Raw genomic sequence first — 21,775 nt, 5'->3', positions numbered from 1 at the left:
GATTGAACAGATAGGAGAATGACTTCTTCACAGATGAAGGGGAGGCAAATTAGAAAGATTTTACTATAGTTTACCATGCTGAACTGTTCCATGGATGAATGGAGATACCTGGTTTTCAGCATCTTGGTCTGCCATGTTTTTAAAGCCACATTTAAGTTCACAATTTTCTTTGCACATTCATAATCAGATTGGGTGTTCAGACAGATCAAAACAGATCAGTTTTTTAATTGTGGCTTGTACTGTCTGATACAGGAAAGACTGGTGGAAGCTGCTGTTGAAAGTGTGTATGGGACCAGCAATAATATCAATAGACTGGTGCAAAACTACTACCAGCAATTAGGAAAAATCACAGAGGGATATGAAGGGAAAAAGCTTCAACAGTTGAAATCCTTACAAGGTGTGTATGATATTGACAACTATAAGACAATTCTGTCTAAATTAATTACCTTATCACTGTAAATATTGCTTTTATAGGTAACAGAAATCTGTTATTTAAGCATCAAAGCAAAATGAATGAGTAGGTCTGTTTACATCTTTGAAGGAGAAATGGTAGAAATGGTTTTTATTAACTACTTGAAATACAGTCATAGATGCAGGACCCTGTTACTTGACATTTAGTACATACACACAGAGAATGATGATCCAGTGATGGAAATTATAGTTTAACCACAAACTCTGCTTTACCAGGCTAGGATCAGAGATGCCACCATTGTCACAGCTGCTTGCAGTTGATTTATAGTGCTTTAAACCTCAACACAGGGCAAGAAAAATTTCAAAAGTAAGGAGCTGTACAAGTATTAGGTTGTAGAGTTAACATCTACCACAGTTCAACTTTGCATATTAATTCATGCAGATAAAGTGAATCAATGAATCCAATATTCATAGTGAGAGAGAGGGAGTATATGGCAGGCCCCTCAAGCTAAATCTTTTCCCTAGAAGGGAGGAGATCTGAGTTTGCAATTCCTGCTCCAATATTAGAAATCAAACATCACTGGCAGATAAGTCTGCTTCCTTTGAGTTACTGACCTCAGTTTTGTGAAGTAGACTTTTAAATTAATTCCTTTTTTTGGCTCAGAGAAATGTTGTTGTCTCTGAAATTGAGGAAATTCATTAGAGGAAACATCAAAAAGCCAAGCATGCCCACCCTAGAACACTCTGTGAGCTACTGCACTGTTCCTAAGCTGTCAAGCATGATTCTCACAAGTTCTTGAAACTGCTGAAGAGGTTTATGAACTGCTGAATCTCGCATAAATACAGGCAGGTTCACCTGGAATTATTTTTAATTGTTTATTTCCTTCAAAAGAAGAGAACAAAAGCAAACTGTGATTATTGATTTCTTTTGTAAACACCCTCCCCTCCCCTGATGAAGGCTGTAGGCATTAAATGAAGTTAACAAGTTAGCAAAGTGCGAGTAAGATCAGAGGTATTTGAGAGACGTAGAATGGATTTTTTTTTTCTAAAGGAGAGTTAGCAACTTTTAAAACAAAATATTCTTTAACCACAGAAGAAATTTTTTAAAGAGGAGTAGGTGTACCTACTCAAGGCTGAGATCCAGAGGTGAATTGGTAGGAGGGAACTTGTGAGGCCCAGTATTAGCTAGGCATAGCTAATAGGAGAGAACCAGTCTCTTCTGCACTGTTCTGTTGTGAACCTTGAAGACTCTAATACTGGAAGCTGAAGTGCTACGAGTAAGGCAAAATCTGTGCGGGGATTTTGGACAATCTGTATTTCAGACACTGGCAGCCAGCAAAGAAGTCATTTACTGAAGTTCTCAGAAACCTCTAAAGACATCTTTGGCCCTGATTGAACCAACTATAGTGTCCAAAATCCCTTTGATTTGAGTTTCTTCAAGCCAAAATTAAAACTGAAGCCTGTTCCAGAATGCTCTGCTGAGCTGATCTGGATGTCATTACACACTTGAATGTTCTGCTTCATCAGTGTTTTGATATTGCTCTCAACTGGTCTCCCAGTTAGGTTGTGAGACCTAGAATACCAGTCACCAGAAGCACAGTCAACCTCCTGGTGATTGCTCATTTAGGTTATTTTTTCTCCTAGAGGTTGTGTGGGTATGTTATTGTTTGAGTGTGTTGGTTTGCCATGAACTACAAGGAAGAAAATTGCACATGACGGAGCACATTTTGTTTTCAACTGAAGGAAAAGAAAATAGTTCTGCTGCAATGTAAGCCTTCAAACAGGAGGGAGGATGAGCGTATTTATGCTGGTAATAAAGCAGGAATGTTCTAGATTTGGGTGGCCAGAGAGAAACCCAGCTGAAATTCACCAATCAAATGAACTGCTACAGTGAAAAAATACTGCAGACCTAAGTATCTGTGCTGTAGCTTGCCCCTTGGTATCTAAGGGACTTGGACACTTTAGTACACCTAAGTCCTTCTTTAACCAAAGTCCAGATTTGTAATGCATAGCCCCACTTCTTTCTCATTTTTGCTGCTGTGTTGGCCCCATATGCACTTAAGTTTCTCGCTGTGATTCTGAATATCCTGGAGCTCTGCTTGGGGGCACAGCCAGGACGCTCTAAGCCCTACCACCAAGCCAACTGCCTTCCATCCAAGCTCATCCAGGAGTCAGAACATCCATGTTGCATCCTTTGCAGAAAGGGCTGATCTGTGAGGTGATCTCCAAGCATGATCACCATACTAAGAGTGTGATCCCCCTCACCCAGTCCTCTCATAACTTCTCTTTCTAAAACACAGGATGATAAAAACAGCATTTGCAGTAGAACCACCTACTGTGTATTATCTGATGGGTTAGAATTGCCACATAGGAAATTTCTTATATACGTCATTCCGTGACAGTTAAATGGGAGTAAGGACCATTATGCCAGGCATCTCTCTCCCAGTGGCTATGCTTAATGTCAGGCTAAAGGAGTTTGCTTCTTCTGACATCCCTTGGCCTAGTAAATCTGAATTTTGTCCGTCTGGCACAGCCACAGGAAAAAAGGTGGAGAGTACCTCCCCTTGCACAGCCAGCCCAGCCCAGCCTGAAGTAACTGCTCCCTGATGGTGCCATTGGTAGGAAAGGTGCCTGTCAGCTCTTCTGAGCACTCAGAAGAGGTTGGATGCTCCCCAGATGAAGGTTATGTACCCTGATCTGTTACGTACCCATCCCTCTCCATCCCTCTGTTTTATTTAAAAGCAGTGGTGCAAGGTCCTGTCTGTCAGACATGCTCCAAACCTGGCTGCCAGTCAGGGCTTCAGAGGCGAGAGTCAGGAGCCTGGTCAGCAGATAAGCACTAACTTAGTCACAGAGTGTCATTATATGCAAAAGTACCCAGAATAGTTTGATGTCAGTTGAGGGAACACCTTGTGAAGTAAAGCATTCCCAGGATTCAGTGGCCTCTTAAGTAGGGGTTTGCTTTATATTGCATGTTTTGTTTAGGTATTATAGTTCTTGCTTAAGAAATCATGGGGTTTTATAAAATTTCTGCTTTGAATTCCATGTTAATCTGTTAGCCTAGTGGAAGGAGCAGGTAGAATAGGAGGTTAGTGACATCACCATCTCCGCTAAATGATGCACAAACTATTGTCCGTGCAACAGCTCACAGTGGCAGAGCAAGATTGTGTAAGAAGTACTTGATCTCCCCAAAGGAACAGTAACTTTGGAAAGACTACCTAGAACCAGGATTAATTTGTGCTGAAGGAAGGTTGCCACAATTCAGTGTGTAATTTTGAGCAGGAGATTTTCAAAAATATTATTTCAGCAGAAAGAAATGAGAAGATCAGACTTAAGAAGAAACAAGAGAATGAACTGGCATTGAAAGAAAAACACACCAAAGACTTCCTGAACGTGTCATCTGCAGTCCATCAAAGGTAAGAGCAGGCAGCAGCACTACTGAATCTGTTTAAACATTGTGAGTCATGGCAGATCTACATAAACATCTAGCTGAGTAAATCTTGAGTTTGAATTTTATATTTGTCTTTGATGGAAAAGAAATATCTGATTTACTTTCTTATAAAATAAACTTTCTGATGGTCATTAGGTTACAGATTGAAGAACTGTAATTTGACAGTTTAAAAAGAGAGAATGAAAAACAATGCCAAAACATATGCCAAATTTTAAAAGAAATGTAACATAAATGTAAGATGGGAACCAGTGCTATCTAATTCATTACATTCCATCCTCTTTTCTTTGAAACATCAAAAGTGTTTGTTAGTTTGCTGTGGAGGAAACATATACCATAATGAAGAGAAAATGTTTGAAGCAAAAAAAATAGTCAAAATGGCAAGATTTCGGTGAAAGCCTTGGACAATCAAGATTACTTGCACTAAATTTAGAGTAGAATCCTTCCGATGTTAATTAAATAAAAATCATATTTAATTAAGTACTGATTTTATAAAACTTAAAGTTCAGACAAAAAGCACTTCAATTACAAAGGAATAAGTTGTCATAAAAAACTGTATGGTTTGGCATGCACATGATGCGTATTTGTAATCATTTTACATCTTTACTCTCAGTGTATTATCCAGAACAACATAGCATCTGCAATTTTGTAAAGGGATTAATTCTTTTTTTAGACATTGTTACTTTTAAATTGGAAGAAATCTTTGCTTGCCTTTTCTCATCCTTGTTTGAATTAGTATAGAAATAGATTTATATAAAGGGCTTCATAAAAGATCTGTTAGTTATTCATTATAAAATTTATCATTTTTTCTGACACATAAATTTGCTTCTAGCTGCTGTCTCAGATTTTTTCTCCCATAATCTCTTATAGTGTCTTAAAAGAGAATACAATGAAATTGACCTTCATACAAGTAGAAATATGATATTGAAGAATGTTCAGCATCTAAGCTGTTCTCATAACCATTAGTAATCAAACCCATTTTCCTATTTTCATTATGATTTCTTTTATGGTCAAATCCCAGTCCTTTGTAAATTAATGACAAAATTTCCATTAATTTGTCTAACTCCCTTTAAACCTTACATTGTTTTGTTGTTTTATTCTTTCTGCCCGTGGTGCAACATTATCAAAAAAAAGTCAATTTTGAAAGCTTTCACTGCTCTGTAGGCAGTGACCATTACAACAGCAGCTTCATTGTGTGTAGATGTCAGAAACAATTTGTTACCTCCTTCCCCAAGAAATCTGATGGCAGATTGACACCGTTGCTTCAAGGTAGATGAGGCAAGAAAACAGAAGAAATACAGTAGATGCAGGAAAGTTTCAGCCATTCAGGTTGTACTGTATTAATAATAATCCTTAATCAGACAAGTAAAACAAGTGAAGAACACAGTTGTCAATGCTCTCAGTTGCCAAGTTTTGAACTACCATGTTTCTGGGTGAGTCTCAGTCTGGTACTGAAGAGCCCTGGATGAAATGTCTAATTCTTAATCCCTTATTCTAACAGCTTGTCCCTTTGGCAAGCAGACAGTAAAGCTGACTTCAGAAACATACAGTGGTTTTGAAAGCAGACTTCAACTGTAGAGCTGAACTCCAACTCCCAAAGTTCAGGCACGGACAACCCAAACTCCTGCTCTAATTCCTGCCTCCAAAAGGAGCTTCTATCCTATGGACAGCCAAGGCAGGTGATTAAAATAAGTAAATCTACCTAAAAACCTACTGCAAAATTTTCTGTCCCAGCAGAAGCTGGCTGGACCAGTATTGTTAAGGAGCCTTTTTCTCTACAAAATCTTCTAAATAGACTTCACCAGGACTGTATTCCTCCCTTGAACTGAACAACATCTTTACTTTTACGTTTCTCTTGACCAGGATAGTGCTGCAGCAGCAGCAGGTTTTGTCTCGGTTTGAACTGCAGCAGCAAATTCGTCTGGAGTCTCTGAAACAGAAGCTGCTGGCGTTGCATCACCTGGAAACCGAGTTGGAGAATCAGCTAAGGGTAAATCAGGCTAAACTGGTTCATGGATCTGAAGCAGTCAATGGCAAAACATGGGACAGGTCACTTTGCTATCCTAGTTAAAATCAGAACTAAGATTCACCGCTGTCTTGTGGGAACTGACTCTGGCCATATTGTTTCCTGTGTTTCTGCAGTGACAAAAGCCTGTTTTGTCATACCACATGTAGCATAATGTAACCCAGAACTGAGCTCTGTTGTGTTAACTGACTGCTGGTTTATCCTTGAGTGCAGGAAGCAGAGCAGGACTTCGTGAGTGAGTTGGCTGTGCTGACCAGAGTTCCAATTACTGTGAAGAAGAAGCCTTCCAAAAGGAGCAAGCCAGCAGGTTGATACAATCCTGAATTGTTTAAAAAACCCCACATAGTTCCACATATCAGTGCAGATTCTTGCAGTATAACACATCAGGGTTTCAGGAGAGATTGTTCATCAGTGTCATTTCCCTAACTGGGATGTAGAAAAGGCAGTCTTTCAGGGTCACCCAGGTCACCAGCAGCACAGCCACGAGTAAGCGTCACCTTTCATCACCGCAGAGCAGCCTTTAGCCAAAAATTCACATTGTGCCCACTGAGCTGAGGCTTTGCCCTGCTCGAACTAAAGTTATTTTTAATGTCTTTATCATGTCCTTTATAAACTGCTCTGTTCACCTCAATTACTAAGTCTCTGGGAGAGCAGCAGAGCTGAGTCACCCAGCTTTCATTCTCCTGGTGGAATGGAAGAATTGCCTTCCCACACACGTGCTCAAAAGTGAAATCTTACTGCATCAGGAAACTTGAAACATTTATACAGATTTAATGTAGTTTTAACAAATTAGACTAATTCATTCTTCAAGAGATTCTTAGGGACAAATTGTCAGAATAGCAGTCGCGTTTCCTCATCCATATTTTGGGTGGAGTATACAAGGTGTCATCCTTTGAGCCATGCAATCTTTCTGTCACTATCAGAAAGATTGTCACTATCACAAGCATTTGGCATTACATTTGAAAGATGCTGAAAGGTGAGATGGGTGCCTGAAGGGGAAAAGCAGGTCACTCACCTGCACAGTTTTGGAAGTGTCTCCCCCCAGCTGGTTGTTTCTCAAGTGTGCAGAACCATGGTAGGCACATGACCCCAGGGACACAAGTGGAAGCTTAGTTCAGGGCCCTAAGAGCAGTGAATTTTTAACATCAGATTGTTCTGATTCAAATCACTCAAAATTATGAACGGGCTTTTCTTCTGGTTCCTGATAATAAAAGCCATTTTCAGTTACTTGCTGAGATAATATATGATAGAGCTTTCAACTATTGCACCACCTGCAAACTTACTTCAGTGTTCAGCAAGTGTGAAAGTTCAAAGTCTGCTGTGTGAGAACTAACCAATGGTAAAAAAGCAGTGTGCTAGTCTGATGTAAAGTGAGTGATTTCCTTGGAATACTAAGATTATGTATGCAGTGTTAGAGAGTATTTTTATGCTTTAGGTTAATCAAAACCAAACAAGCTCTACTATATGTGATTGTTTTTTTTTAATCCACATGCGTTTGGCAATTCAGGGGAAAAAACAAAGTCCAAAAGACAGACCTTCCACTCACCTGAATCAGCAGAAAAAGATGATTCTCATGAAAATATTCAAGAGCCCCATGGACTGACTTCTGGCTCATGCAGGTACAGTAGAGGCTAAAAATATGTGAAAAACAATTTATGAAAAAACAATTTATAAAAAACTACTTTTTAAAATAAAAAGCTCTAAAATCTACTTCACAAGTAGGTATGTCAGTCAAACCCAAAATATAATGCCTACATTAGCTAAGTTTCTTCCATAACAGTTCCTTCTCACATGTACTTGACCTATTTTTCCCCATGTTTTTTTTTTAAGTTAGGAAATTCATCTGTGTTTGCTTGTATGTGCTGCCATGTATTTTATAAATAACTTTGATTATAGGTAGAGAAATGAGAAATACTGCATTCTTGAATTAGTTCTTTTTAAACCTTAGTCACAGACAGCATAAATTAGGCAGAGACAAGTGAATTCAGTGGAACTGGGCTGACATGTAGCAACCAAAATATGGTCCGTGGTATTTAGGCTTTCAACTTCCACCTTTATTTCAGGAACAAAGGCAAGCTTCAGTCTTTGGCTGATGAGGGTAGCAGCTCTAACAATGATTTTCTTGATAGATGTTTCAGTTGGCTTATGCTGGGGTGCTAACTAGAGGAGGAGAAATGGCTGCAAACCTGAAAGATGCCAGCTGATTACTACAGGCAGATCAAACCAGCCAGCTGGTCGCTGGGGCTTGATATATTGAGCAGAGAAAATCCTGCTGACAGGCAAAGCAAACAGTTGGTTCTCAGGAGCCACAGGCCTTTGGGGAAAAGTATTTATCCCCTGGGTGACCTCAGCCTGGGACTGACTTCAGGAGATGGCTCCTTTCCCTGATGGCATCAACCCTTTTCACACACTCCTTTCCCACAGCCAACAAGGGATACGTGTGTAGGGAACAGGGACCCAACAAAGGAACGTTTATCTTTTTGCAGTTTTGCTTTGGCACCTCAACAGAGGCAGCTGAAGCCAGTGAGTGCAGAAGTTATATATGGCAAGTGCCTTTCTTTTATCAAAATTAACTTAGTTTAAGAAAGAATTACAGCATTTTAAAAACTGCAATTTTGTTTTATTTGTCTTGTTTATGTCTTTCAGAGAGATGTTGCAGAGCCCACGTGAAGGGGAGATGGAACCAAGGAAAAACTCAAATATCTTAAAAGAAAAAAGCAGCGGGTAGTAAAAGCCTTTATATGAACTGTCTGAACACAGTGTACAGAAGCATTCTTCTGGGGAATCTCAGCAGCTATAGATACTTACTGAGCTGCTTTGCTGAGGAACAACGAAGAAAATCAATAAAAACTGATAAATCTTTTTTAGCTACAGACCAAGAATCAATCCTGACCTCCTGAGCTGTTGATGCAGCATTCCCTCTTGGTTTTGGTAAGGGGGAACAAGAAAGTCTTTAATGTAAGCTTTTTGAGATTGCTTTGGGAGTGTGAAGGGGAGGTAGGTTTAGATTTGGAATATACCTGAGGAAAGTGCACTTGTAGAACAGATCTACACTAGGCTGATCGCCCAGGTTGGTGTATCTCAGTAAGGTTTCACCTCAATAGGGTTGTACCCTATTTGCTTTTGAGCCCTCAGTGTGCTCAATCAAGTCTTAGTATTTTGTAATTTCTGCTTTGGCCTAACAAAACCAGATAAAAATATAAAGAATATTTAAACAGACTTCAGATGGTATTGGTACATCAAACGTTTACATTTGTCACTTTTGTCACATTCTCGTGCTTCCAGGGCTATATATGCTTTTTAAAATTTGTACAAAGATGTTTATATATGTATTTCTCTTCCTTTGTCTCAGATTTCAAATTATTACTTTTAGGAAAAATGAAACAAAACCAGTTCTTTCATTTTTTTATACTTCAGTTTCTAGTCTTCTTCCTTAAGTACACCCTTTTGTTTCCAATATACTTTGTTATGCTCATTACTTCTCCTATGGGAGTTCTTGTTATGCAAAGCAGGGAGTTTTTACTGGCTGTGCAGAGCACCTGTATTGTCTAATACATTCCCTCACTTAGGCAACCTTACAGCCTTCACAAAATGGAAGTTTTCTGCCTTTTTAAAAATAAAGATGATATTTTGCTAATGAAAAGGCTGTCCTGTGGTGCAGGATGGACAATACTCCATCAGTTGTGCAGTTTGCCTCAGACAGAAGTGTTGCCGCACAAACAAGTTTACCAAGTGAGTTAATTTTCACCTCAAGCATGGTAAAAAAAATTAATTCTAAATTGCACCACTTCAAGCATTTGATTCTGGTATTTTGGTATCTGAGCTCTGTGATCCCTCTGCCTGACCTGGACATTTTAGTTGCTGCTCATTCTGCTTTTTTCTCCCCCACCCCACTCTGTAGAGATGGCAATAAAGAAGCTTTTCTCATTAGAGCTGATGATCCTTTAAACCACCCAGCACAGCAGCGGTTCCCGTCACAGTTTGGGTGCAGCACAGTCACCCCAGCGGGTCTAATTACCCAAGCGGGGTCTCTGATCACCCGAGTGGGGTCTCCCGGCTGCTCTCCTTTGGCTGGGCAGGGATGAGATGTTTTTTTCTCTCCATTAGGAAGAAGAGGGTCGGATTATTCCAAAAGCAGGGCAGCAGTGCCCTCTGCTGGGCAGCACGCGAAGTTTCCATCCTCTCTCTGGTGTAGGTGGCGGGCAGGGAGTCCCGGGAAGGAGCCAAGGAGGGTCCTGGTGCTCAGCAGGAACCCCGCGAGTCCCCCCAGGCGTGGCTGTGGGCCACCTCCCAGCCTTCCATCTGCCCGGCTTTCCTGTGATGGAGTTTTTACAGACCTTTCTTCTCTTCTCTTCTCCGACAGTCACATTAGCAATTTTCCGACCAAACACCTGCTTCTTTTGCCCCTGTTACTGACTTCTCAGTCTGCTTCAGTTTCTCCATGGATATACCGAGTTCAATGCCATGAGCAGATTCGGTGCACTTGCCATCTCTCCCTGTCAGTGATGCAGATACTGAACAAGATGGAGTTTAATTGGACCAAAAAACAAGTGTAGCAAATGCCAAACAAAGTTCACAACAGTTGCTCTGTAGTAAGCATTGTTGAACTTCTGTGTTATGTTATAGAATCATAGAATCCTTTAGGCTGGAAAAGACCCTGAAGATTAAGTCCAGTCACAGCTCAAAACACTTGCTTTACAGTGTAAATCTGTAAAGCACCCTGTCTTTATTTTGTTCTGGAAAGGGTAACTTGGAGCTTTGATCATACTTTTACAGTTGCATATCAAAAACACTTTCTGCAGAAATTTAGGGGAAATGTCATGCCTTTTTTCTCCTGGTTTTAAACATCAACGATAACATTATTCCATATCCCATACACCCCCCTCCCAATACCCCTCACTGCCATCACTGAAAGTTATCTGGAAAGGTTGTGCAAAGTTCATCACAACCATGATGAGAAGCTACCCTAAAATCAGTTTGTTTAGATGACTGAGATTTAATTTTTTTTTACCAAGAGTAGATGAACAATGACTAATAGATTAATATTAAGTGCAGGGGAAGGAAATAAGGAAGAGAGCATGGTGCATTAAGACATGCCTGAATTTTTAAGGGAGGTGAAAATTCAGATGCAAGCACTGAATTCATAGACATCTCCTGAAGCAAAATAATAATTAAAAAAAAAAAGTAAAATCCAATGTTCTGTTGAACCTGGAATAAAAATACCTTTTTTTCATGCCTAGAGCTCCTTGACAATTACACAGGATTAAGATACAACTTGAATTACATCATTGCTATTCCAGACTGATATTCTACTTATGTCTTTATCATGCAGATTTGCAACATTTTTTTTTTTTTTAATGTAACACACTGTTATTAATGTCAGGGTATATTTACATGAACTGATAGACAGATACCTGAGTAGATATTTTGTACACTGAAGAGTTTTCCTTGGACAAGTGTTTATGTCAAGAAGATGAAATCCTGGAAAACAATACAGCAAATTCTTCTTGCCACCTCCTTGGTGATCTATGGATCCAGCCTTCTCTTCCACATCACTTGATTGACAGATAATCCTCAGGCTGGTCACAGGGGCTTATTTGAAGTGGTCTGCAAATAGCAACAGGGAAGACCCAGTTCTGCACCATCAGGACTACATCCACTATTTAAAGGTCATAACCTCTTCTGCAAATTTTTAGAAGCTTGACGATTGAGAAAGCATGAAATCTCTGCACTGCTACCAACTTTAGTGAGGTAACAGCAGCTCCCCACCCCCGAGTTCACAAACTGAACATCTCCCAGCTTGGTGTTCCTACAAGGAAGCAAACTCAAGCAGAGTCTCCTATTCTGCAGGATGCACTTCGATCACCAGTTAATCCACATTTTCTTTAATTTTATGTTCTTAAGGACGGGTTAGTGATGTAGGGGCAGGGGCATTGCTATGAAATAGGCCTCCAGCTGGTAAGAGAAGCACCACTTGCTTTGTTTAACCCTCCATGAGCAATGGCATATTCCATTTCTCTGATGGTATCACAGTAACATCCAAGTAGGGTGCCTGTGCTCCAAGCAATTGCTGCTTGAATCACGTCCAGGCAGCATTGCATGTGAAGAGCAGAGATTCTGGCACAGCACAGGATCCACAGGCTTCCTGCAGGCTGTCCCTCAGCAGCCCCACGGCAGCAGTGGCCAGGCTGCAGGGCCTTTTGAACCTCATGGGTATGCTGGGGTATTTCTCCGTGGAGAAATCGTTGAATAGTCACATTGACCTGGCAAGCACAGTCTTGTTCACACCAGAAGCACTGAACCATGAAATGCCTCTCAAACACCCACACACGTATTTAATCACAGACACTTCAGTGTGAAAAAATAAATGCATGTTAACACTGGATCTTCAAGTAGCTTCTAGGCAAAGGGTTCTTTGGTTTAGGATGCTGTTAAGCATTTAGGAAAAGTGGAATCTCAACACTGGTTACACAATGATCATTTCTACCACCTCAAGCATGACCAGCCTCATACATGGAGTAGGAGTTTTATTTGGAGGTAAGCAACCATTGTTACTTGCACCAAAGCACGCAAGGAAAGCACCATGGAAATTGTAACCAGCAGTTTTGAAATGTTCACGCTTCCAGATTTGCTGCATTGCTTCACAAACCAGCTGTATGTCTGTTGTCAGGGTTACACCACCAAAACCGTTGCTGGCTGTGAACATTCACAGCAAATGGGTTGGAACAGGACAGTGCGGATGGAGACTTGACATTTCAGGACTGCCTTACCTGCTAGGCTGCAGGTTATTCCAGGACAGGTTGTCCTCAGGCTTCTCTGCTGGTGTTATTTTACTCTCTATAAAAAACCTGAACCACCAAGTGAGCAATTTATTTTAATTCATGTCATAAAATATCTGAACCAGCAAGCAGACCTGGGGATGAGAGTACTCTCCAGGCAATAGGAAACATGAATTTGAATTCTTAGCAGAAGGGATTGTTCATGAAAAGCATTATTTTCCTCTTTTTGGGAGCAATCAATTCGGTTCACTGCAGACTGAACTGCAGTGTTTCTTCACTGGTTCAGCTCAGAGCCAAAGGCAAAAGAAAAGCTGGTTGTTCAGAGTAGCTCTGCTGCCAGGTTTCAGACCAAGCTGACCCAAATGGAGTTTTCCAGGGTGACAGTTCCTTTCCCAGGGAAGCCAGAGGTGATGGCATACTGGCTTCAGAATGACAGGCTTCAGGTAGGCTACTTCCCAACATGTACATGTCCCACATGCACCTGGCAAGCACCAAGCTGTCTGTGCCAGCCCAAGTTACTGCTGTGTGGACGGGATGGACGGGTGGGAAGTGGTCAAGCATCACTGTTATAACGTTAAACCACTACAGTGGCACCACGCTGCTGCGACTTTTCCTGGGGCAGCTCTGCACTGTACACACAGGCAAAGAGGCACAGGGGGAGGTGTTCCTTAATCTCACAGCACCCCACCTCCACTGCAGCCCACACCTCCCACAGCATCTGCAGCACAATTAGACATGTAAAAAGTGACAGGAAATAAAGTTTCTTTACACAGTTTGTGAGAGAGTCAGAAAGACAAGGAGAAAAAACTTCACTCATTCTCACAGACAGAATTGAAGTCCACTTTCCTCACCTTACCTGGAGCATGTCTTGTTCATGCCATGCCTGGACACTGTCTTGGATCAGTCAGCAGAGAAAACCAGTGTGAAATCAAATATAGTTTAGGTCAGACTGGAGCACTGCATACTGGTTCTGTGCTACAGATGAGGATAATGGCAATGAATTTCCACTTCAGGCAAATAAAATGTAGACCTGAAGGTCTTGGAAGAAAGTTAATTTAGGTCTCATTTGGCCAAAACTGAGGCAGCTGCAATGTCACAGAATTGCAGAATCATTAAGGTTGGAAAAGACCTCTAAATTCAAGACCAACCATTAGTAAGTGCAATTTTTAGTATGTACATTTACTATGAGCTCTGTTTACTTAAGCCATATAGTATGCAGACATCTGTAATGATGTCTTTAAACACTTGTGATCTAAGGAGGTTCCTTCTATGGCACGATGTCAACCTAAGAGACAATTTCTCTTGAGCTTCTCGATTCTAAATTTTCAATCATAGTCACAGCACTGGAAAGCAGAGGAAGACGCTTACCCATCAATTAATTTCTTTTATTTCACAAGCTTTGAATTCAGAAATTGAACCACAACTAGTAGATCTTGATACGGTAGAGTAAGTAAAAATGCATGTGATTACAAAGGAAAAAATTTGTACAAAAAACTTTAAAAATCCGACGGCAACTTGGATTATCTGTAAGTACCAAAAATCTCATGCAGAAGGAGAGCACTACTGCCCAGGTGGAGAAATCCCTGCAGGGGTGGCAATGGCATTGGTATGTAAAAATTATGGCTCTGTCTAAAATGGAAACAAGAAGGACACAGACTTGGAATGTACCGAGTGGGAACAGACAGGTGCTACGGAGACCATTTGTCATTACGTGTCCCGATGATTTCCTGTGTCTGAGAGAAGTGCTTCTTGGGTTTATAATAAATTAAAGATTAAACAGAAGCTGCCTATACTACTCTACTGCTTACTTTCAAGATGGCCATTTTCTTCCTTCATAAGTGTTTTTGGTGGTGTTTCTCAAATACAGACATTAATCTTGGCATTGTGTCTAGTCAATTGTTGGCAACGTGTTCTAAAGGGACTCACTCACAGAATGCAACTTGCATAAATAACTCAGTAACATGCACTAACTACTCTAATACAGCGAAAGGGTGCAAAGGAACCATCATTCAGTTACGAGACAAAGCTAAAACCTGTAGTCACTAAAGGGGCAATGGAAGCACCATGCTTTAAGGTGACTATGGCATGAAAGCACAATTGTGAGGCAAGTAGTTCCAAGCAAACACACCACACTATTATCACCTCTTCTATACAAAAAAAAAAAAAAAAAAAAAAAGAAAGACATTTCTGGTTTTATTTCCATTAGTACCAAATAAAACTGTGGGCTCAATAACACAGATATTGAAGGGAATGGACATTATTCCCATGATTCTTCATCCTCATGTTTCTGTCCATCATCATTTTTCAGCCAAGACTGGTAATATTAGAGCGACCACCAGGAGGTGCCACGATGCGGTGGCCAGTACGACGTGGGTTGTTGTCATCAATCTGAGCTCCTGCAACAGCAGAGAATGAAGAAACAAAGCTATGAAAAGGAATTAACCATCACCAGTGAGATTCTACCTGGCTGTGCGATTCTCTCACATGACCGTCTGCTGGTTTCTCTTGAGCCGACCCCTGACTAAAATGCTAAACTGATCTTCAAGGCACATTTCTGTGCCTCAGCTCCAGTTGTCTTGAATGAGAACTATAGGATGAAATGTTTAGGATCAGACTGATGCTCACCCTACATGGAATTGTATTCCACTGACTTGAAGAAGAGCCCGTGACAGCCTATGGACTGGGCTCCCTTTGCGAGATCAGACCCTGACATAAAGTATTACTAACTGAAGAAAAAGCCCAAAACATTTATGTGCAGAGTGGATTTTTCAGAACTGCATCACTGATTTAGAGTATCTGTCCCTGCTGAGCCCCATCGGTCAACAGTACAGTAAATCTGATGCTAGCAATCATAAATCCATGAGGAAAGGAGCACTGAGATGATGTAAACTCACACCCACTTCAAACTGCATTTCAAAATGTTGAAAGGTTAAGCTTAAGGGGACAGCAAGCTTTCTGACATGCTAAATATTGCCTGATCACACTCAGTTTCCTAAAGGCAATGCAAGACTACCATGAATGCATGGAGTAATTTATAATGTTATCATAGTCTCTGGTTCTGCTTAATTTCAAAGGAACACAGTAGTGTGTGATTGCATCATTCAGATCAAATTTGTACCACTAGATGCCTTGGTAGTACACAGATCCAGCAATGGACTGTGAAACCACAGCTTCAGATGCTTATGAAAATCCCACTTACTAGTTATTACTAAGATGTCAGATGTCTAAGCACTTTTTTTGCTTTATATAGCTTCAGATAGATCTGTATATGTCACCATGGTCCCAGGTGTATGGGTAAAAATATACTTCAACTCACTAGAATGGTTTTTAATATATTTGCTCTCCTTGGATTTTCTTCCAGAAGTTTCATTTAGTTTCTAAATCCACCATTAGCTCCCACAAGGGAGAAAATCCAATGACTTTCATAACATCATATGGAGGCATTATTCACCACTGGGGCTGTAGACTTTTGAAGGACAAGGATTTGACACACTTTGTAATTGTTTTCAGACAACAAAAATTATTTCCAGCAACCTCAAAGGATGATTTTCCAGTCTACTTCTTAAGTACCATGGAAAATGTTTTGGACACCAAGTGCAAAGAGGGTAACAAATACGACTTCTGCACGTGGTTTACAACCAAGGACAAGGACAGCAGAGGTTTCCATGTCTAGCAGTTTCTGGTGATGGAGCATCTGATCTGAGACAGAAGAGCTGCACCAAACCCAAATCCCACCAGCTGTACACACCACCAGGGTGTCAGTCTAAGTCACATCAACCAGAGACCTCAGTTAACTGCAGTGGGTCAGGTAAATAATAATGGAAGACTGACACACAGAAAAAATTTGAATTGCAAGCATCTTGAATATCTGACAATGTGTAAAATATTCCTAGGGAAAAATGCATAAAAACATGTATACATACATAGATATATGTGTGTGTGTGTGTGTATGTAAGTATATGCGTGTAAATGAGTATATACAATCCTTCGACATTTTATTAAAGAAGTAATTATGGTTGAAATTTATCACCAATAATTCAAACTCATGGCTTCAAAATATTTCTCATTAGTCAGGTTGACTTACCTGATAAGCTGAAATTGGATTGATGGAGGTTTCTGATTGGTGGGGGCTGGTTTTTGGCAGGGGAGGATTTAGTTGAGGGTGCAGGAGTTGCATATTTTGGCGTAGCTGGGATTTCATACACAGGCCCATCGTACATTCCTCTGGAGACTCCTTGCAGTCCTCCCACCTAGATTAAGAGGAGAGTAAAAATCCAGACACTGAATGCCCTGATAATGCTGCCAAAAGGTACTCCTGCCTGTATGTAAAGAACACTGAGCTCAGTGCACTCTGCTATATAGAAACCAAAGCTGCAGTTTGCTTTATTTATAAGGGAAGTTATAAATTCCTCCCTCCATTTTTGTATATATAGAAATTATGAGAGAGATCCTTATCAGGCTTTCTTCACAATCAATGGGGTGAAATGAGATTCAACAGAACAAAGGTTGACCTAAGATGTTTATTTTATGTAAGTTCAATCATAATCATATTTTCTCTCTCCATTCAGCTGCCAAATTACACTTGGGTGGTAACAAGACTGATACCCACTATACCAACTGCAGCAATTTCTCTCCTACCTATATTCCCTTGGCTCCTCCCCTTCATAGATCTCAATTCTCTTCGCTGAAAAGTAGTGGCAATTTTCAAATTGAAATTTCAAAATTTCTAAGTTTCAGAAGTTTCTGCTTCTTGTCATCAATTAGAAAAGCAACTGAATGCCACACTGTGGCATAGGATCCATCTCATAATATCTGTCAATAAAGTATCTGTCACTTGAGCTCTGATTTCACTTCAGGGTCTCAGGAATTTTTCTCTGTACAGTTCTTACGAGGAACATGAGAAAAGACAATCAAAACAACTTCACTGGCCTTAAAATCATAGTAATCTAGGGATTAATATTTTAATAAGAACATCACATGGCAGCTGATATGACCATGACTGGGTTTTTCTAAGTATTTCCAATGGATAAAATCTGACAGTGGGAAAAGCAATGCAGTCATGGATCTGCTCGCCCCTCCTCTGAGCAGGCAGCAGAGGGAGCTGCAGGAGCAAAAATAGCAGTCCCTTTCTTTGTCCCTTTGCACATCTGGCCCAAGTATCAAAGCTGAGTCTCCCAAAATCCAGGCCCACTTGCAAGATACAGGTTACTTCACCCAGTTACTTTTATGCAAACTCCTGCTACAAGACACTGATACTTGTTTTTTAATGTGCTGGTTTCAGTATTCTAACGACATCATCACTAATTTATACAGCACTCCCAAGAGCTAAACTCTTGAGAGGCGACTGTGAAGAGAAGTCCCATGTCATCTACATGGATAATGCAACAAAAAAGCAACACTGATTGGTGTTTTGCAAAACTTTGGCAGGTGCATTTCCTTTTTACTGTGCGTTTTCTCCTAAGAAGTGCAGACCTTTTTCCTGCAGCTTGACAGAATTTGTATAATAAATGATGGAAGACAGAAACTATCAACATGTTCATAGACTTAATTTCAGCTGTCAGTCTCACAGTCTATGATATATGCTTGATTGAAGAAAATACGAGTTTTAGTCAATTTTTTTTCATTATCTATGCTCTCACAGTGACTTTCTTGCTCAGTGGCAAGAAGCAATTTTCAAATAACCCCAAACTAGTGCCCAGCCAACTGGTTTTCAAAAGAGCGGGACTGATATAACAATTCAAAACCAGAAGTGACCCAGTCTTAATATTGGTCATTTCCCAAGCTTTTCATTTATCAAAAGAAAAAAGTTTTCTGAGTTATGACTGCTGCTAATGCCCAGCTCAGCAAATGCACTAACAATAGTTCAGAGATGCCCAATATAATGAGTATCTCTGGCTTACATGCTTTTCTTCTCTGCAGTGTGGCAATTCTGTAAGCAATTTAAAATTCTGGTTTTATTCTGCTTAACCCTCCTCCACAAGCAGCTTTATCTTTTCCTGAATTTTAACTGCAAGTAAATTCTATCACTATTCTCTTTCAAAAGCCTGCACAGCTGGACAGAAGGCAATTATGCCCAACTGACAATTATGTGCTCTACACACTGAGGCTCATAGTGTTACATCAGTTCACAATTGCAGAGGAACCAGTTTTGGGGTCATTTTTTGAACAAGTCATATACAATCCATCTGATATGGACTCATATTAGCACAGTAACGTTAAAAACTCACGCTGCTGTGGTTTCAAGAGGGTTTGGCTACAAAGAAGATTAAATATTACTTGGCATTACCTTATTCCTGATTTTGATGCGCTGGTAAAGATATTCAGGGAAAGGTTTGCGAGGGATGAAACGGCCCATTCCCTTATTTACATGCAGGTTTCCATCTTCATACACAATCTTCCCTTGGCTTATGACCACGAGTGGGGCACCATGGCACTCCATCCCTTCAAAGATGTTGTACTCAATGGCCTGAGGATCAACCAACATATTCACTGCCAGATCTCTTTCAATTAGTAACTTACAATCTGTATTTGTCAGTCACAGTTTTAGATATCTGCCATTAATAAATGTGTAAAATTGGTTTGTACGAAGTAATGCATTATGAAATCATTTTAAAGGATTTTTATGATCAGACTTTCCTGGATCAGACTTTTCCTTCCATTTCTCATTTTCCATCAAGGTTTTCTCTCACTTGTTTTTGAAGACTTGCTGTATTTTTCCAGAACCTCTAGAAGTATGGTAGCCTTAATATGAAGGAAAATTGTGACTCAGTTGCTGGATACCCAGAGGACCTGGTCCCACCATGAATCTCCTGTGACTGTGTAAGTGAATTTCAAAGGGGCCAGCACACATATTTTTGTCTGAAAAAGGTCAGAATGGACCAGGAAAGCCTGAATCTTAATGGGAATGACAGGGCATGTGTGATTACTATTTTCTTGAAAATACGGAAAGATCCCAAGAGAGAAACAGAAACTGAATCACCTAAATTTACTTTTTAAAGGTTTCTAAGTGGTTTTGCCTTTCTAATATAAAACACTTTACTGGATCTCCAGTAAAAATTTTGGAAGGATTCCCCAATTCAAAAGACCAAAGCATTGAGCAATAAAATAACAACTTAATGACAGATAACACATAAGGTAAAACCTGTCACAGTCAAAATCAAAGAGAATGGCAGTCTTTAGTACTCTGCACTAAGGGCAGAGAGGTATGTGCCAAAGCTCTGGAATTAAATAGAAAATTCAATTCATGAAGCTGATTAGAGTTGTATTATCAAAATACATCATCATCTCTCATAGTTTAGAATACTGCTGATTTAATTATGCAATTTATATTATTAGGTACTTTTCAGGTAAACAAAAAAAAATGAGCTGGTTTTAAATTTATCCTCACAGCCTTATTAACCTCAGCTTGCAGAGCTGCTGACAGATCTGCCTAAAGCATGCAAGAAATACATAGTGCAAGGGTATATGCAGAGAGAAAAGAAATCCTTTCTGATCCCAATGCTTCCAATGCAGGATTTCAATGCTTTCATGTCCTGAAATATTTACCCATTTCAGAACAGCAGGCAGTTACCCCACTCCTCTGTATCCACTGCATTTGGTGTTCACATGATTTAGGATCAAGAGCTGAAAAGCAACAGTGACATTTTCTTTTTTTCTTTCTGGTTTTCCTTTTGTCCTTACCGATTTATGGCTTTTGGCTGTTATAGTCTTCACCTTATCAGGGTCCCAAATAACAACATCAGCATCTGATCCAACAGCAATCCGGCCTTTTCTTGGATACAGATTAAAGATTTTGGCAGCATTGGTGCTGGTGACAGCTACGAACTGGCTCTCGTCCATCTTGCCCGTGGCCTAAAAACAATGTGATTTGAGCAAAAAAATGTGTATGAAATGGGGATTTACTATTCAGAGTACTGAACAGTACTGGAAAGCATGCACTTTGTAGATATAGTGATGTCACATGAAACAGATTTTATCCCACAAGACTTTCTATAAAGCACATTACTTGGGAGTTTCAAATAAATGAATGTGTTACTCCAGGCATTGCAAAGAGCAGCCAATGAAACCTTAATGCAGGTGATACCACCAAGGTCATCCAAAGTCCCTTTCTCTACACACTGATGCCTCAGTGTGTTTTGCTGCTATCCTATGTAATTACCATTTAAATGTTTATCCAATTTTAAAACAGAGAAACGTATATGAATGTCAGGAAATGAAACAAAAGATCAGGAGTCCAACACTTCTGAGAACAATTCTTGCAAATTAACTCCATTCTATTATTAGTATTACCAAACCTATACATCTAAGTAATACAACCTCAATTATAAAGTCCTTGCCTGGAGAAATGTCACCATCAATAGAACTTTGCATACAGTCAGTGATGGCAATCAAAACTGAACACAGCAGCATTCTGATTTCTCAGTAGAGTATTTTGGGGTCTTCCCTGGCAATGAGCAAGAACAATGTTCTAAGGAAAAACATCAATGCCAAACTTTTTTTGTATTAAATAAACACTTATTTCCTGCCTGGTCAAACATGAGATTTGCAAAATACAAGCTACTCAGTGGTGCAGGACTCAATGTTACCACCCATAAATCCTATGTTGCAGCCCTTGCTGCAGGTCCTTCCCACTGAGGGAGTAACAAGAGAAGTATCCACTGGCTGGTTGCGCTTCGCTTGCTTCCCTGCTTTGTTCCTACATGGCAGGTACCTGAAGCTGCTTCTGTGCTTGGAATCTCAATACCAGTCCCTGAAGAAAGTGGTCATGAAATACAGCGTGGGAGAAGTGCTCACTGGAGCACTGTAAATGCTACCACTTCCCAGTTTGCAATGTAAGGTAATGAGTGTGTGAGCGTGCACGGGTGTGTACGTGGAGACAGACAGGATAATAAAGGATAATAATGGCCAGTCTTCACGAGTGAAGATCCGGGGAAGGTCTTTACACCTTCCAGCCTGCGCATTGGATTTTTTAGGTGAGACACAGTGTGCGCGGAACTGAGCCCACCCTTTAATCCTAAGGTTCATCTGCCGGGGCCAAGCGAGCTTGGACGGTGGCAGCGAGGTCCTTAGGACGTAGGTGGGTTGCCTTTAAGGGCTAACGAGCCCCACCTG

General features: G+C 40.3%; 2 protein-coding genes across 5 annotated transcripts in view; one reads left to right on the top strand and one right to left on the bottom strand.

Moving 5' to 3' along the window:
• Nucleotides 1–9,770, top strand: part of EVC (EvC ciliary complex subunit 1) — a 50,690-nt gene extending 40,920 nt beyond the window's left edge. The window contains exons 15-20 of one of the 3 annotated variants that reach the window (XM_050338383.1): nt 253–397; nt 3,719–3,827; nt 5,723–5,849; nt 6,099–6,192; nt 7,393–7,504; nt 8,532–9,770. In XM_050338383.1, coding sequence (XP_050194340.1) covers nt 253–397; nt 3,719–3,827; nt 5,723–5,849; nt 6,099–6,192; nt 7,393–7,504; nt 8,532–8,613 — 669 coding nt within the window. In that variant the 3' untranslated portion in view covers nt 8,614–9,770. The remainder of the gene's footprint in view (nt 1–252; nt 398–3,718; nt 3,828–5,722; nt 5,850–6,098; nt 6,193–7,392; nt 7,505–8,531) is intronic. The other 2 variants (XM_050338381.1, XM_050338382.1) reach the window with 2 other exon arrangements.
• Nucleotides 9,771–14,028: 4,258 nt separating this feature from the next.
• The window catches only part of CRMP1 (collapsin response mediator protein 1), a 50,602-nt gene continuing 42,855 nt past the window's right edge, over nt 14,029–21,775 (bottom strand). For both annotated transcript variants that reach the window (XM_050337870.1, XM_050337871.1), the window contains exons 11-14: nt 20,345–20,515; nt 18,951–19,130; nt 16,749–16,914; nt 14,029–15,060 (exon numbers count right to left, since the gene is read on the bottom strand). In XM_050337870.1, coding sequence (XP_050193827.1) covers nt 14,969–15,060; nt 16,749–16,914; nt 18,951–19,130; nt 20,345–20,515 — 609 coding nt within the window. In that variant the 3' untranslated portion in view covers nt 14,029–14,968. The remainder of the gene's footprint in view (nt 15,061–16,748; nt 16,915–18,950; nt 19,131–20,344; nt 20,516–21,775) is intronic.

Source organism: Myiozetetes cayanensis, unplaced genomic scaffold, assembly GCF_022539395.1.
Source record: "Myiozetetes cayanensis isolate MyiCay16 unplaced genomic scaffold, myiCay2020 scf7, whole genome shotgun sequence".
In the NCBI taxonomy this organism is placed as follows: domain Eukaryota; kingdom Metazoa; phylum Chordata; class Aves; order Passeriformes; family Tyrannidae; genus Myiozetetes; species Myiozetetes cayanensis.
The sequence above is the reverse complement of the archived record's forward strand: the minus strand, read 5'-3'. Positions and strand labels throughout refer to the sequence as shown.